The sequence below is a fragment of the Alligator sinensis genome, unplaced genomic scaffold (assembly GCF_000455745.1).
Source record: "Alligator sinensis unplaced genomic scaffold, ASM45574v1 scaffold150_1, whole genome shotgun sequence".
NCBI lineage: Eukaryota > Metazoa > Chordata > Crocodylia > Alligatoridae > Alligator > Alligator sinensis.
In genome coordinates, this window is record NW_005841840.1 from 4,040,207 (window position 1) to 4,056,354 (window position 16,148).

At 38.2% G+C, this 16,148-nt stretch overlaps 1 protein-coding gene across 4 annotated transcripts in view; it reads right to left on the bottom strand.

Moving 5' to 3' along the window:
- Nucleotides 1-16,148, bottom strand: part of LARP1B (La ribonucleoprotein domain family member 1B) — a 67,058-nt gene that overhangs the window by 47,407 nt on the left and 3,503 nt on the right. For all 4 annotated transcript variants that reach the window (XR_003094175.1, XM_025204595.1, XM_025204602.1 and 1 more), the window contains exons 2-4: nt 5,723-5,784; nt 4,804-4,863; nt 1,311-1,476 (exon numbers count right to left, since the gene is read on the bottom strand). Coding sequence is in view for 3 of the 4 variants with exons in the window: in XM_025204595.1 (XP_025060380.1) it covers nt 1,311-1,476; nt 4,804-4,863; nt 5,723-5,784 (288 nt within the window). In the remaining variant the exon portion in view is untranslated. The remainder of the gene's footprint in view (nt 1-1,310; nt 1,477-4,803; nt 4,864-5,722; nt 5,785-16,148) is intronic.

Below are 16,148 nucleotides of genomic sequence, written 5' to 3' on the forward strand. Positions count from 1 at the left end.
TGTTGAGACAGAAAAGGATCTTGGAGTCATCATTGATGCCACAATGAACATGGGCCGACTGTGGGGATGTGGTCAGGAAGGCCAACCATACCTTGTCGGGCATCCACAGATGCATCTCAAGCAGGTCCAAGGAGGTGATCCTCCTCCTCTATGCGGCACTGGTCAGGCCGCAGCTGGAGTACTGCGTCCAGTTCTGGGCGCCGCACTTCAGGAGGGATGTGGCCAATATGGAGAGGGTCCAAAGGAGGGCCACCCGCATGATCGGGGTCAGCAGGGCAGGCCCTACGAGGAGAGGCTAAGGAACCTGAACCTGTTCAGCCTCCAAAAGAGAAGGCTGAGAGGGGATCTAGTGGCAGTCTACAAACTAGTCAAGGGGGACCAGCAGGCATTAGGAAGTCCCTGTTCCCCCGAGCACTCCCGGGAGTTACAAGAAACAACGGACACAAGCTAGCAGAGGGTAGTTTCAGGCTAGACATTAGGAGGCGCTATTTCACTGTCAGGGCAGCTAGGACCTGGAACCAACTTCCAAAAGAAGTGGTGCTGCCTTCTACCCTGGGGGTCTTTAAGAAAAAAGGCTGAATGAACATCCGGCCAGGGTCGTTTGACACCAGTACTCTTTCCTGCCATGGCAGGGGGTCGGACTAAATGATCTCCTCAGGTCCCTTCCAACCCTACCAACTAAGAAACTATGAAATGATAACATAAATACAGAGGCGCAATTTATTTCCATAAAATGAAACTGACGATCATTCATATTTAAGTTCTTCGGGTCCCTTCTGGAAAGAGTATGCTAAAATCCAGTACAAAAGTTTATTTGTAAAAAGCTAAGAGAGATAAATTAATATCCTCTTTTAGTGGCTATTGTTTTAATGCATCATTTATCATATTCAAAGTAAGATCTATTCAAATGCACTAAATTCTGTACTAATATGAAGTTGGGTTTTTGTTCTAGTTACAGAACTATAAATAAGAATATAAAATGAGTTATCCACCAACTAACTTTTATATCTAGAATAAAAAAAGAAAGGAACCAAATTCAGTAGATCTTGCTACTCTAAACTGCTCTTTGAAAGATCAGTGGCTCATGGAGCACCCTTTCACAGAACTTCCTCTTTGACAATTCACAACACTTCACTAGGTAAGGAAGTCAAAGTAAATTAGCTTGTGCTGTCAAGTTTGAAACTCTCATATACTAGAAGACATATTAAGAGTATTTCAGTTATTTCCCCATTCAAACATGCAGAAGAATGTGTATTTTTCAAAATCTGTAGTAGAGCAATACTGACATACCTTATGTAGGGCAGACTAACCTTTTTTCCTTTGACTGTTACACTGAGCTTCATCTTCACTAACAATTTCTCCAAGACCATCTGGCTTTACTTCCAGGGTTTCTTTGATTTCATTGCTAGCTCTCTTCTCATGTTTCTCTTCCTTTTCTTTTCTATTTGGTGGCTTTTTATTCTGATTTACTTTGCACTGCAAAAGAATTGCTAAATATTTTTCATGATTTTATGGATGTTGATAGAAAAGCTACACCTAAAAACAATGTTTCCTTACTGATTAACTTAAGATTTGTTGTTCTTGAATTCTGAGCCATGACGAGCTCTCAAACTAATGTTGCATAAAATTTTTACAGAGAGTTAAACTCTCACTTTTAAAGTGTTCTGAAGTTACAAACAGTTCTGCCTGGTTATAAAAATAACCTTTAGAATGCAAACTGTTGCAATAATTAACTGTACTGACCATGTAACACTGCAAAATGTACAATTCTATTTTAGCAGAAAACAAGAGAAACTTTATTTTGTTTATTGCAATGTAAGAAAATGTTACTTATCAATAACCAGTGTTCAAACTGATTGTCTTTATAGAGCCTTACTTACAGGGTGCTCATATGCTTAAGCACTGAATGGGATTACCCGAGAAAGTATAATCACTGGAGTTTTAATTATGTTATCCAGTCAAGCACTACATTTTTGTAGTTATAAAGAACCACAGGCCCCAACTATGTCAATTCCATCCCACATGATCAGAAAACAAAATACAGATCAGAAGTGTGTGAAAGTGTCTGTCTATAAAATTTAAAAATTCAGATTGGGAAATTTACCAGCAACTGCTCGGCTTTGAGCACTGCCTGTACCCTATTAAGTACAAACTGGGAACCTGCACAGTTCAACTGTCAAAGCAAGCAAGACTGAAGAATTCTCTTGAATTGCCCATCATTCCCACCTGCAAAATAAAGCCTTGAAAATATCCAATCAGAAAAAATTCTCATTTGGTCATGGAAACAGCTTTGGATCCACTGAAGTATGTGCTTTAGGTACTGCAACTGTATAACAGTTCGAAAAAAAAGTCAATCCTTCAGATTGAGTGAAGAAAGAATTTATCTGAATTTGTTGATAAACCCTGATAAATTTAGACTTGTATACAGTTGTTTGTCTTATTCATAAAGGAACCAAGAGCTATTTTAGTACACTATGCAAACTAGTCTTCTAGTTCAGGATCTTAGGAAAGACGGGGATGTAGGCAGATTTATTCAGGAAGAAGCCACCAATTCATCAATCTGTAATATACTTACTCTGATAGAGTACTTAAAAAAATTATTCTGGCCGATATAACAGCCCCTAATACTTCAAAAATTGCCACTACAACCAGAAACCTGGTAAAGATCCTTAATGCTGTAGGGCACGTGAAAAAACTTTACTGATTTAAGTGTTTTCAGAAGCCCAGAAGAAGGGACACAGATATAGTACTGCTTTAGACTAAGAGCTCTAAATCAATCATATGCATTTAAAAAGGGATTATTAAATAATGTAATATGATTCTCAGCCTATATCTATCCAATTTTGTAGATGCAAACTAAACAATTTGCCTCTTTTCCTGGAATCAGGATGACAGAACTCCTGTCAAATGCTGCTGAGGAACTTCTTATATTCAGTGCAGGAGGAAGATTATTTCACACCTCTATCACAAGAGACGCCTCTGGAGAGATAAAAGGAAAAAGTAGAACTGACCAGATTCAACAATTTATCTCTGGGAATAGAAAATTTCCAGTTATTAAAAGATTGTTCCACACTTGGATGGTCTGAATTTCACATCTGACTTAAAAGAAACTTAGATGAGCCACTTTTCTGATCCTCTTACCAATGGCTTATGTGTCTATTTTTGGCTGCTACAAAAGATACTCTGCCAAAGGGAATACTGCTGCAAAGTAGACAGTTGCAAATTTATCAGGTGCTGCTGGGGCTGTATAACTGTGGGCTACTAACTTGGTAACAAGTATGCCTTCTGACACAGTTAAATCCATCATCTTGACCTCTGTATCAAAGAGGATAGAAAGCCATCTTCAACAAATTAATGAGTGTCTTGGTGTTGGATGGGTATATAAAATACTTAAAAAAAAAAATCAAGCTAAAGAGCTGGTACAATCTACTCACCTTGTACGTAGATATAATAGACTGAAAGGTAATATATACCTTTTAAAGATGTTTCTGTTTCTCTGATGGGTATTACTAAATGGATTTACTGTTCAAGTTTTCAAGGTGCCACTTACAGTTTTGAATGCTAGAAAAAAAAGTTTTAAAAAATGAACAAGGAGATGGCAAAGAATGAGCCAGGAAGTAAGTTCTGTGGCAAATTCCACAGGCAACTTGCACAATAACATAGAAGTCCTGCTTATAAGCTTCTTCTATCTTGAACTGGATCTGCGAGAACTTAAAGTATTGGTAATTTTTTCATACTCCACTTCTTATTCCATAACACCAAGTTCATTGATTTCTTTTATCTAGGAAATGGTTCTTCAGTGGGTTTTATTGTATACTTGCATAAGTTTTGATGTACAAGTTATCAATGTAATCACCGCTGCCAACACACTTGGTTTAATTTGGGCAAAAAGAAATGACCCTAGAAGATGAAAGCTGCATGTGAAACAGGAAACTCATGTTCCCTGTACACTTTAAGAACCATTACTAGACAGATGGAGAAGGTCTGTGCAAGGCTCCAAAAAGAAGGCACTAATGATGATAATGATAAGAGATAAAGCCATTTCAGCGGGAATGTCACTTGAAAACCCACCCAAAAAACAATCGAAGAACATAATGGGAATAAGGTAACTATAAGAATGGGACCAAAGACTGAAATATCACTTGATGGACCACAAAACAGACAAGAAGCATATCTAAGGCCAACAAATTATTACTATATTTAACAATGTAGCCTGGAGATGGGGATAAAGCACTCAGACAGCCACAATGAAAGACACAGTATAAGGTCTAATAAAATCTTAAAACAGCATAATGAAATAAAAATTAACAAGGACGCAGTACTCTCTCCTGAAGCAGTTAGTGGAACTTAGATGAAGTCAGGTCCATTAGCTTCTTACATAACCTTGCACCAAGTATTTAGGAGCCCCAAAGATTTCAGCATTTTACAGGATTGCTGTTCTGTATCTGTACATCCCAAAAGGAAAGCTCTTCTGACAAACACTGAACAAGGAAACAAAGTTTACAATTATGAGATACATTCAGCACACTTCCATATATGCATATGGAGACACCCAATATCATCACAACTGGCTTTAATTCTGCTCCTGTGAAATGGTATGTAACACTTAAATCACATGAAGTTTTACTCCAAGCTCACGTACTCATACATGAAAATCCTTTGCAATTTTTTCTGCTGAAATCCTGAAATACCTACCCCAATTCTCCAGACAGCATGTTGAAATAGAGAAGTTCATGACATGTTTAAAAAAAATAGTAATTTACAAACTACGTACAAACATAAAGAACAGCATAGTTTACTTACTTCATTGTTTGCTATTTCACTTGGTGTTGGCCAATTGGTGATATCACCGAAGTCACTAGTCTGCAAAGTTACAAGATACATTTCAGAATGCATCAATGCAGAATAGTGCATGTGCAAGTGTTAGAGAAACAAACTATGTTACTAGTTTTTTTTTTTTTAAATGTGAGAATTTTAACATAAACCAGACATGGCAGCACTTTAGTCAACAAGAACCTGGTCAGTTATTCACAGTAGATAGTTCCAATGCAAAGCCTTATCCAACACTAAATAAGCCGTAAAGTAAAATTATGTTTTAAAAAGGAACCTACACAACAGGCTACTTCTCCAGCTTGCAGTTAGGAAAACCATCAGCAGAACCTCTTAACGCTTAAACACTGCCAGCAAGCTGCTCCCTGAAAGTCTTTTCACAGCACTGATAAAGTAAGCTGTTCCTTCTGAAATTATATACATCAACAACTCTGCCCTGCCTTCTGCCTGACTTCAGACTAACACAGCTAACTACCTCTCTTTGCATGTCCTGTAGCTTACTGTAAATGTGACAAGTATATATCATTTGTATAGATATACAAGTCTTTCAAAAAGGGAACCAGCTAGTGTGTTAAATGTTTAAAAGACAAAAGAAAAATATTTTTCCCTCTTTAAATCTCTCCTGCATGTAAGACAAAAGTCATAAGAAAAATTAACACACACTTTTTAAAATCTCACATTCCCAATAAAAGAATGTGAAGCAAAATCAGTACTGAATATAGTCTACTTCAAAAATTCTCTCTCTTAAAACTTAGGTGATTTGTCACTAGAACCAACCTGTTTAAGGACACCATTCTCAGATACAACCAATACTTTAAACTGTTTATAGTCTCTTTTAATAAAAACAATCCTGAGATTCATATGTAAAGCTATTTCTCTAGAAATTACAAACCTTGCTGGGTTTCCTCGGCTTGGGTCGTCCTGCTTTTATAACTTTAGCAAAATTCTGCAGTTCTAGAGAGAAGAGAGAAATATTTTCAGAGAAGAAACTAGATTTAGGTTGTAATTTAATATTGAGACAAAACAAACAAAAGCTATCCTTAAGACAATGCTGAGATTTTTTCCTGCGATCCCAATCCAGCCAAATGTGTAAACAATTCCACTGAAGTCAGTATTTTTTCCACACATGGGATTATTTAATCTGCTTAAATTTAAGATACTATATATATCCAATGCTAGATATGTACCACTTTAAACTGCTTTTTAGTCTATAAATTTGAGGGATTTAAACACTAAATTCTGTAAACTGTTATAAAACTTGTATCTTGTAGAGTAAAAGTTATTGACTGAATCATAAAATGCTGATAAGACACAGGGCAACAAAACATTCACCCCCTTATCAGAAGCTATATATCTGAGAATAGGATTTATCCCTGATAGGTACAATTACATAAGTGTATCAGCTCATGAAATATGATAGAAATGATTACATATCCATAAATCCATACTAATCTACTTTTATACCATAATAACTCTAATGCTCATTCTGTCAGCTGCAGACATGATAATACCCTTATACTGTTTTGTAGCTTGAACACTGCCTGCAACTGAATCATTATTAAAGAGGGGTTTTACATAGGAATGCCCATTTACATAGGAATGTCTATTTCAAAGATTTAAGAGTGCATAAAATATCTTGTGGAAATGATTTAACCATTTTGTTCACAACCAAACCACAAATCAGTAAAATGGGGCCAAATTAGAGGGCAGAGGAAAGGATCTATACAAAACCATTATTATGCTGAAACTGATAGACTATCCATGTACCTGAAACTCAGTTTAAGCAGCTTTCTGAATCAAGACATTTGGATTGAAGGGCCAAAAGCATAATCGAGTCTGACCTTCTGCATGAACATAAAATGCATCCAGTAATGCCTGCAGGGAACTATTTTTAAAAGTTTGGAAAAAAAAATCACTGGTAAAAAGTTGCATCCCAGTTTGAGTTTCTTTTTAAGTTTCAACTTTTGGCCTTCCAATCATGTTACACTTTTGTCTGCTAAGTTGAAAAGGCCTCTAATAGGGCCCTACCAAAATTGAGAAGGCAGACAGGCAATTTCACAGGCCAATAGCAATGCACAATGCCATTTTTGTGGTTTGTTGCAGTGAGTCCGCCCCACATGCTGCTGACTAGCCCAGGGGCCCCAGCAGCACCCCGTCCCTTGCCACTTATTGGCCAAGAAGACTGCCATTCATGCAGTTCTACCCCTTACTGCTGGTTGGCAGAGAGGAGTGGGGTTGCATGACAGGCAGCCCTCTTGACCAATCAGTGGCAGAGGGAGGAGAGGACAACCATTTTGGCTCCCTTCCTGTATGCTGGTGGCTATATGAACTGCTAACTTCTACTGGGGAGCCAGGATTTTATTTTCAGTAAGTTTCCACACCCCTCGCTCCCGGAGAATTCTGCCAAAAATCACAAGGAATGCCACTTTCCACGGGAACCACTTCCAATCGCGTTTTTTGCGAAAAATGTAAAATTGCAATTTGAGTAGGTCCCTACCAATAGTAGATGTATTTTGTCACGATAGGTACTTCTAGTCAATGTTCAAGTCATCTCTTAACTTTCTCTTTGGTGTCTTAATTTTCTTCTTCTAATGCATATTTACCAATCACAAATGCTTATTAACTCATTTCCTTTCTGCAAAAGTGGACTCACTGTTCCCATGGTGACCTCACTATATTGTAACAGAGCAATATCATCTCCATACTCTTATTTACTTTTCACACATCCAAAGATCTCATATTTTCTGAGGGTGGGAATAGACCTAACATTTGAATCACTTCAAAAGTCCTTGAAAGGGCAAGCCAGACAGATGGACACACTTTTTGAAGCACTCCAAAAATGAAAGTTTCCCCATTACATCTGCATGCTCTACAAAGCATAAAAGTAGGCCCCTGGGGCCTTCAGCATCTTAAAATGCTTTTCTTCTCCTTCCCCTGCCAACAGTGGGATTCCTGGTCTCCAGCACCCAAACCCTGCATACCTATCCATGTCTACTCTCCTGGCTCCAATAGGGGAGGGGGAAGGAGATTAGGCCTCTAGTCTCTCAGTTCCAGCAAGGAAGTGTTCCAGAGAACTGGAGGCAAAGTGGATAGGAAGCACACACTGACATGAGCTCAGCTCCCTCACAACCCTGGGTAACCCAGTATTAGTAAAATAGTCCCTAACAGAAATGAATAATGATCTCTTCTATTTGGATTGAGTGGTCTGTTTTGTTACGAGGCAAGATGCTCTTGACAGGGACAGGGCAGCTCCTCTCTGGAGACAGTATCAAGTTTATGTCTGTCAGGCATCACTCTAAAGAAGATTCTAACACCCGCCAGATGGTATCCTTAACTACTGGACAGGATTCAGAGAATGGAACTCCATTTCATACATTAAACTGGTAGGCAACTGACTGACTTAATGACTGGACTTCTGTAGTGAGTCTTCACTCCATGTTCTCTATCTGTTGAGCAGATGAGCTCTTTGCAAGCACCCACAGTGAAATCTGGCATATGGTTGCATGCACATGCATAGCACAGCATGTCCCAGACTTTTCAGAGGCCCTTACCCATGTGATGGGGAGTGCTCAAACCTGTTGCATAATACCTTTCCCTAGAATCTCTGGGGTAAGCCCCTGTTGTTTTGGGATCTACCCATGGTCAATGTTTCATGCCAGTATAACACTGACTTTTCTGACCCTGGAGCTTAGCAGAGTGAAGATCTGGATCTTTTCCTGGTCGATTTGTTTTGCATAGCAAGCTGTTATGAGAATTAAACCACTATCATCTATTTATATAGATAAGATTATATCTGATACTCTTGTCTCTTTAGGTATACTGCTGCAACAGCAAAGACCTTGATCAACACAGTTGGAATTGTAACAAGCTGAAAAGCAACACTTTCCACTGCCAGTATGACATTCTGAGTAGATACTAAATATTTTCCATGCAATGGAATTACACAGATGTGAAAGGAAGCAACTTATAGGTCAAGAGCTTCAAACCAGCCCGCACAATCCAAATAAAAGGTGTTGAGATGTCACACACCTAAAAGGGGCGTCTCAGTCTTTAGGACTGTGAAATACTGGAAGTGGAAATATTTTAGCATGAATTCTTGAGATCCTTCTTCAATTGCTCCTCCATTGACGGTTTTTTTGTGTGTACACATAGCAAAATAGGTTGCTAGTGTAGAAAAGCTAACAACTATCAAGAGGTGCTTTGAAACAGGCAATGAAGTTACAGGCAGAACATATAACATCTGCTCTCTAAACAATGCAACTTACTTAAAAATATAACTCTTGCTGTCCTATAAAGCTAATCTAGAGTATTTCCTTTTTTTAGTTAATAGGCATACATGTATGGAATACAGTCTGAAAAAAAAATTTAATATTTCTTATTGGGAAAGTATATATACAAACTGTAACTTCTATTTTACAGACAAGTTGCAAATCCCAAATTCACCTATTTTCCAAGGCAAAAAAACCCATGTAATCCAAAAGTTCTCTGAAAGCACTGACCTGAGGCAGAGGAACTACAAATCAAATTGGAAGGATCAACAGTATCTACTTTTAAAGAAATCATTTTCTTACACATTTTTGTAACTTAAATGTTTGATGTTAAAAAAGTTAAATTAGTATTCTAATGAAGTCTGAAAATACTGTGTATGATACTTAAATTATATCTGATATGATAGCATGCCTTCTAAAAGTGTAGGATTACATAAAAAATTTTAAATCGGTTTTGGGTAATCTGCTTTCTCTGGCCACTCTCAAAATTTCTAAACTTAGAATTTTTGTTAAACAGTATATGAGTGCTCTTAACTGGTAAGAGCTCGTAAATTAAACTGTTACTCAAAGCCAATAGAAAATAAAGATCCAAATACAAAAGTTAAGTAACAGTTAGTCCAGTGATTCTCAACCTTTTTAAATTCTACATACCCCTTGACAAAGCTAGCATTTTCCACGGGGTGCCTCGAGTCTTAGTCAAAAACCAAGTAAAAACTACAGAAAAATAATAGAACGATTCTCCTGTTACAAAGCCACATCACAATAGGTCAGAATATTTTTAACAGTATGGATTCCTCTTTGAAATCTCAGAGTTTACCTTTTGAATCATGTTTGTAAACCTTAACTTTACATGGCATTCTTACAAGGATCTCAAGAAACCCCAGGGTGTTGCAGCCACCGTGGCTGAGAATCACTGAGTTACGCTTTTAGACAAGACTGAAAACTCAAAGCCTAAGTTAAAAATGGTTAAAAAAAGAAGTTCTAGTTAATTCATCTAGTTTTCAGACAGTAGGAATGCAAGTTTCCATAGTCACAGTTTTCAATACTGCTATAGATACGAGTTCCCCTAGTGTTGGAAAGAAGTTTGTTCAATATACAGCATTGTACAAAATAATACACCGATGATTATCCCAGGTCTTTCAGGTTATCCTTTGCCTCAGCAAAAGATTAACAAACAGAATCTACACTTTTTCCAACCGTTCACCTTCTAGGTGATTTAAACCTTCCATACAAGCAAAACACTTGGAAGGTTTAAATATAGTTTAAACCTGAAGCAGCCAGACATGCAAACCTGTTAAACCAGTTTAAAGCCACCTGGAACAGTTCAAAAGCATTTCAGCTGGTTCACTGTGAACTGAGTTGGCATTAGGTGTGGGCATCAAGCATGCCGCGACAAATCTGGTCAGTCCAGGCATCCCACACTTAAAACCTATATGGCTCTCCAACCCTATCTTCCCCTCACTACTGCACCTGGATACTCTGGCATGCAACCAAACTTCATTGCCCCACTTTTTTGCATGTTGCTAGCACTTTTTAAATGAGTTCACTTGTCCACTTGTTCAATGAAACCTATCATTCTAAGAGCCAGCTGGGCCTTGCTCCCTACTTAACTGCATCCTCTCATTCATCTCCTCCCCAGCCCTCCATCTCAGCCCCTGGGAACTCAAAGGCAAAGGCCGAAACACTCCCCTGCCCATCCTCATTCCCTTCCCCTCACCTCCACCCTGAAGTCAGGTAAGCATGCTGCCTGACCTGAATCAACTATAGTCTATTGAAGTGTTTTGAACTCATGTTTAGGGGAGAAATAAAAGGAGAGAAATTAAACACCAGCTACAAGTCACCCACTCCCTGCAGGCCCCAAAGCATAGGTGCAAGCACTCACTTCACCTCCAACTCATCTACTAGGAGGCATGCTGAGCTGGATACTCACCCCCTACCCCCTAGTGTCGGAGCCACAGCACTTGACACAATTGTGAACCTGTTCCCAATCAGTGACATTTTGGAACAGTTCCACTGTTGTGTTTGGACTAAAATCAGCCAACTGACACACAACAAAGAAAGGTTAAGATGAAGTTTGTAAATCATACTCTTTCAATTTCCATCTTCCTATGTATGTAAAAATATACATTATTATATATTTTAATTTAGCATCATTATTATTAATATTAATAATAATGATAATAATAATAATAATAATAATAATAATTCAGCATAGATATATTATTCATTTAGCATAGATACGTCTTTACCAGGACTGGTGTCATGTTCCACACATACAAAGAAGAGCCATGGCTATAAATTTGCTCTCCCTTAATCTCTAACTAAGGTCTGGGTTCTGCCCAACCCCTACATGTTGCACAAGAGGCATGAGAGAAGGACGATCCTACCCTTCCCCAGAATTCATGCACAGAGACTCAAATTCCTGCTTGAAAATGTACCTGCTTCTTTCCTTTTACCCTGGCAGAAAATGTCCAACCTGGAAACCAGTAACACTTCAGGCCCTCCTCACATCTTCCAGACCACCTGAAGAGCAGGCCAGTTTCATAGCAGGTAGTGTGCTACAATGCCCCAAAGTGTGAAGGAGCAACTGTCTGAGTGTGTATATTCTTAGTTTCCAGCAAGAGTCCCGAAGGCCTCCTAAAGAAGTCTTCTTAGAAGTATTATACTGCAATGCAACCTTGTAGCATGCCTTAGAATGCCAATGGAAGAATCTTGTTTAACACATTATATTAGCTGGTGTAGTACTGGATGAGTTTCAAATGATGGACCTTTTAGTTACTCACTCAAGAAACTTCACATAAGTAAAATGGTAATATGCTGACAGAGGTTTACCGTTACAAACACAAAGTAATAGAGTGGAAGGAAAAAATTTAAACCTTTACACTGTAACTTTCAACTGAACAAAATGTTTTGTGTATTAGTGGCTATTTCTACATACCACAATGAAGTGCTGCATAGTGATACCCTGAGCTAGTAAAAAGTGTGCAACCATATCTACACAGTGCAAGGTAAGACTACATAGAAATACCCAAGTAGATTCAGGACCAAAAATGGTAGACTCCCCCCTTAGCACTGCTAATTAGCCAAGCAGCAGTGCTCCACTATAACCATACTGCTTCCAGTTCCTAATGTAACATACACAAACACAGCATATTTGTGAAGTTCAGACTTGCACCATGCAAACACACCCACTGGGGACAGCTCAACACTTCTATACGCTGTGCACTGGCAGTCAAAAAAAAAGCAAACATTGTGCTTCAGAGATGGGATGAAGAACACAAAGTATCATGCCATCACCAGAGCCAGTCATCTGGAATACTGTATACAGTACTGGTTATCTAAAAAGGATATTGCAAAAGCAGAAATGTTTCATGAAAAAGTGACAAAAAGTGATTAGGCACATGGAAAAACTCATAAAAAGAAAGTAAGAATTAAGACCATTTAGAAGGAGATCAAGTGAGACATGATAAAAGTAGATAGAAAGAAGATCAGCAACTTCTGTTCCCTTAGTTTAATGATTCAATAACAAGGGAACATTTAATGAAACTCAAAGTTAGCAAATTCAAAACTGCTAAAAGAAAAACCACATTCTTAAATAAGCAACCAGGATGTCACAAAGGCAAGCTGAGGAAGTTTCAAAGAGGAATAAGATGCTAACCTAAAGTTACAATAGTTACTGCTAAATAAATAAATAAGTATAGCACACACACAAATTATATACATTTCTTACACACACACACATGCACAGACTTATAGTTATACTGCTTATTAATACATATACCCACAAATACACACACATACATATATATTAGTGTGTGTGTGTGTGTGTGTGTGTGTGTGTGTGTGTGTGTGTGTGTGTGTATAATTTCTAACTCGTCAGGTTTTAAAACAATCTAAATATTACGAATTAGGACAAACTCTTTATGGGAATATAGGAAATCAGACTATCCAACACCAATCTACAACAGTATTTCTTAACTATGAAATTTTTGCTGAAGCACCTAATGTCAACTACTCTCAAAGACAGGATACTGAAATGGATGAACCATAGGCCTAATCTGGTACGGTACCATCTTTTCACGTGATCTGACAGCTATGCTACATTTTAAATCTTTGAATGTTGTTTTGTTTTAAGTTCACAAAGGACTCCTTCCAACCCTGGGTCCATTAAGGTAGGGACAAGTGGGAAACACCACTTTAATTTTTTCTTAGCCATGGTTTTAAGAAAATCTTTTTAAATTAAAAAGATGTACAGTTTTCGCATTTTAGTAGATTTAAATAGGATAGGAAATTGTCTTCAACCAGGGTTGCCAACTCAACATTTTTATTTATTTTTTAATAACAACCACACTCCACACTTTTTTTTTTAAACCAACACAAGTTGCCACCAATATGTTTTACATAATATAAAGGTAACTTCTTCTAGACCCTGCTCTCCTGCCATACCCTAGTTACTAGGGCTGAGGTTCAAATTTGGCAGTTTAACACCAACTCCAGTAAAAAAAAAAAAAAAAAAAAAGTAAAGAAGTTTGGTTATCAGCAAAAGTCTGCAGTTCATTTTTTTTTCCTTAGGTTGGTAACCCTGCTCGACTGCAGTGATGGTTTTATACCATGTTGCCCCCACCTCAGGGGTCTCCTACTCACCCAAACACCATGATGCCCCCAACCACAAACCATACCATACTGTCCCCCACAGCCTCTACCCTCCTGGCCCTAATAGTCACAATCCCAGCATGGACCTCCAAAGAGGTCTACTTGCCAGCCAACAATATTACAAGCTACTGACAGGACTCAGCAGCAACAGCAGCAGGTGGCTGGGTAGAGGGGTCTAAAATCCTTAGAGAAGACACCTGGCAAGGTTCAATGTTCTTGTTCAGACACCAGGTGGTTCTGCTGTGCTCTATTCTGTCCTTCAACACTTTTCAGCTTCTTTCCAACTTTGGAGTGTCAATCAAGCTCTGACTGCTTCGTGTTTTTACAGATGGCTCCCTTTTAACAGATTTTACAGACAGGCATCTTTATCCTGATTTTTTACTGATTGTCCATAAATGTATTGGCAACTCTTCCTTCAACCCCCATATCTACTGATGGTTTTATGTAACCTATTTTATTAACAGTACTGTTGTTTTCATGAAAACTAGAACCCTCCTGGGCTGATGAGGATTGGAAGGCATCATCAGCTGGTAACCCCCCACGCACCCAAAACCAGCTGTACACCAGGGTGAGACCCGCAGGGCTCCCCACAAGTCTGGAGATCTGATGGCAGTGGAGAACCAATTAATGCTACCACTGCTCTCCTGCCACCAAATTTATGAACCTATAGGGAGCCCTACAGGTTGAATGTCACAGCTCTACAAGCTGACCAGTGGGCTAAACCAGCAGTTTAAAAACCTACTGTCAAGAAAACAGTTATTGAATAAGGTTCCATGATACAAAAATCTTAAATGGGAACTGGTTTACTCTTGCAGCTTACTGTAAACCGAGAAAACTAAATGGACTTGAACTCCTAGAATACCAGATCTACATATGCTTAGGAAAGAAGCACATTCTTCAGCAGTGAAGAGCTGCTTCTATCAGTATGAAAGCAATTGAGAACTGATACAAAAGACAACTCAAGTTGCACAAGCCTCCTAAGCAAGACAGGGGATTGCTCTGGTCTTGGGTACATGTCCCAAGACTTTCCAAATGGTGCTCTGCTCAATGTATGCACTTAATGCAGCGAGTTACTATTTTTCCTAGAAAACAAATTCTTCAATACCAGGTTTAAAATGGTCTGGGACCTACAGTAGGGTCAAATTATTGCTGAGTGGGGAGGAGAGAGGATATAAAAACTGGGTGGCATTAGATGACTGACCGACTGAAAGTTAAAGATTCTGACCAAATCGAGTCTGTTAAATTTACAATCTTGTTCATGCCATTGACCAATGTTTGTACAAAATTCATGCTGGGAGCATTTGCATGAAACTTGTATTTTTTTTTTTTTTTATTATTATCCATTATCCATCACTCAACCACTCCTTGGATACTAGCAAAAGGCAACTTACATCTTTTACATTTATTGTGTTCTATTATTACAGTTCCATAGAAGAAGAACTATGCCATTTGTTCCTAGATCCATTCTAACAATTAAAATGGTTTGACCCAACTCAACAGGTCATGTTGACATTGGCTTTGTTTTCAGTTACTGTTGGGCTTCTGCAAGGTGGAGAGTAAAACAAAAGTCTGAATGGATTCTGCAAAGCTATGCAGAACTGTGATAACCTAATCCGCACTTAACTACAGTGACAATGCCGTCCATATCAAAACTGAAACTTCTTCTAAACAGTTCCAAATTCTTGAATATGCAGTTTTGCCAAGTTCCTTAGTAAGTCAGGGCCCAACCATAAAAGTCACTTTCTCTAAAAGGATGTGAACAGCCAGTTTTGCTGATAGCAAAACCAAGCCACAAAGGACAATAATTCTTAAAATGACGATATACATTCCAGAAGAAGCATGAAGCAGCAGCCTCTGATATCCCAGAGATTATTTTTCTCATCTTAATGACAAGATGTCCAAGCAGTTGAACATAGACAGAAACCAAATGCATAATAAGGAAGGATCTATATAGGCCAGCTCAAATCAGTGGGACTTTAAATAAACAGTACAAAGTTTTGGAACAAATGCCAGAAAAACTTAACACAATCAGGCCGCAAATAACCTTTTTTCCATTATAAGGAAGGGGGAAATGATGCCACACACATTTGCATTGTCCTGTCAAAGTTACTTTTCCTATCCTGATTAGATATAATAATTTGCAAATAAAAAAAAAGAGGAAAAATCTTCTAAAGTGTAAATTAATTGTAAAGTGAGAGGTGCAAAAACCCCAATCCTGCTTTTACAAAAATAAACCTCAAGGTGAGACTCTACAAGACCTGCCCTAAAATAATAGTTCTAAAAAATTCTCAGTAGAATATGCTTCTCCATAAGGACGAATGTTTTTTTCCTTCAACCTTTAGCTTAAATTTCATCCAACCCATCTTTTTAAAAAGCTGTGATAATTTTTTATGTAGG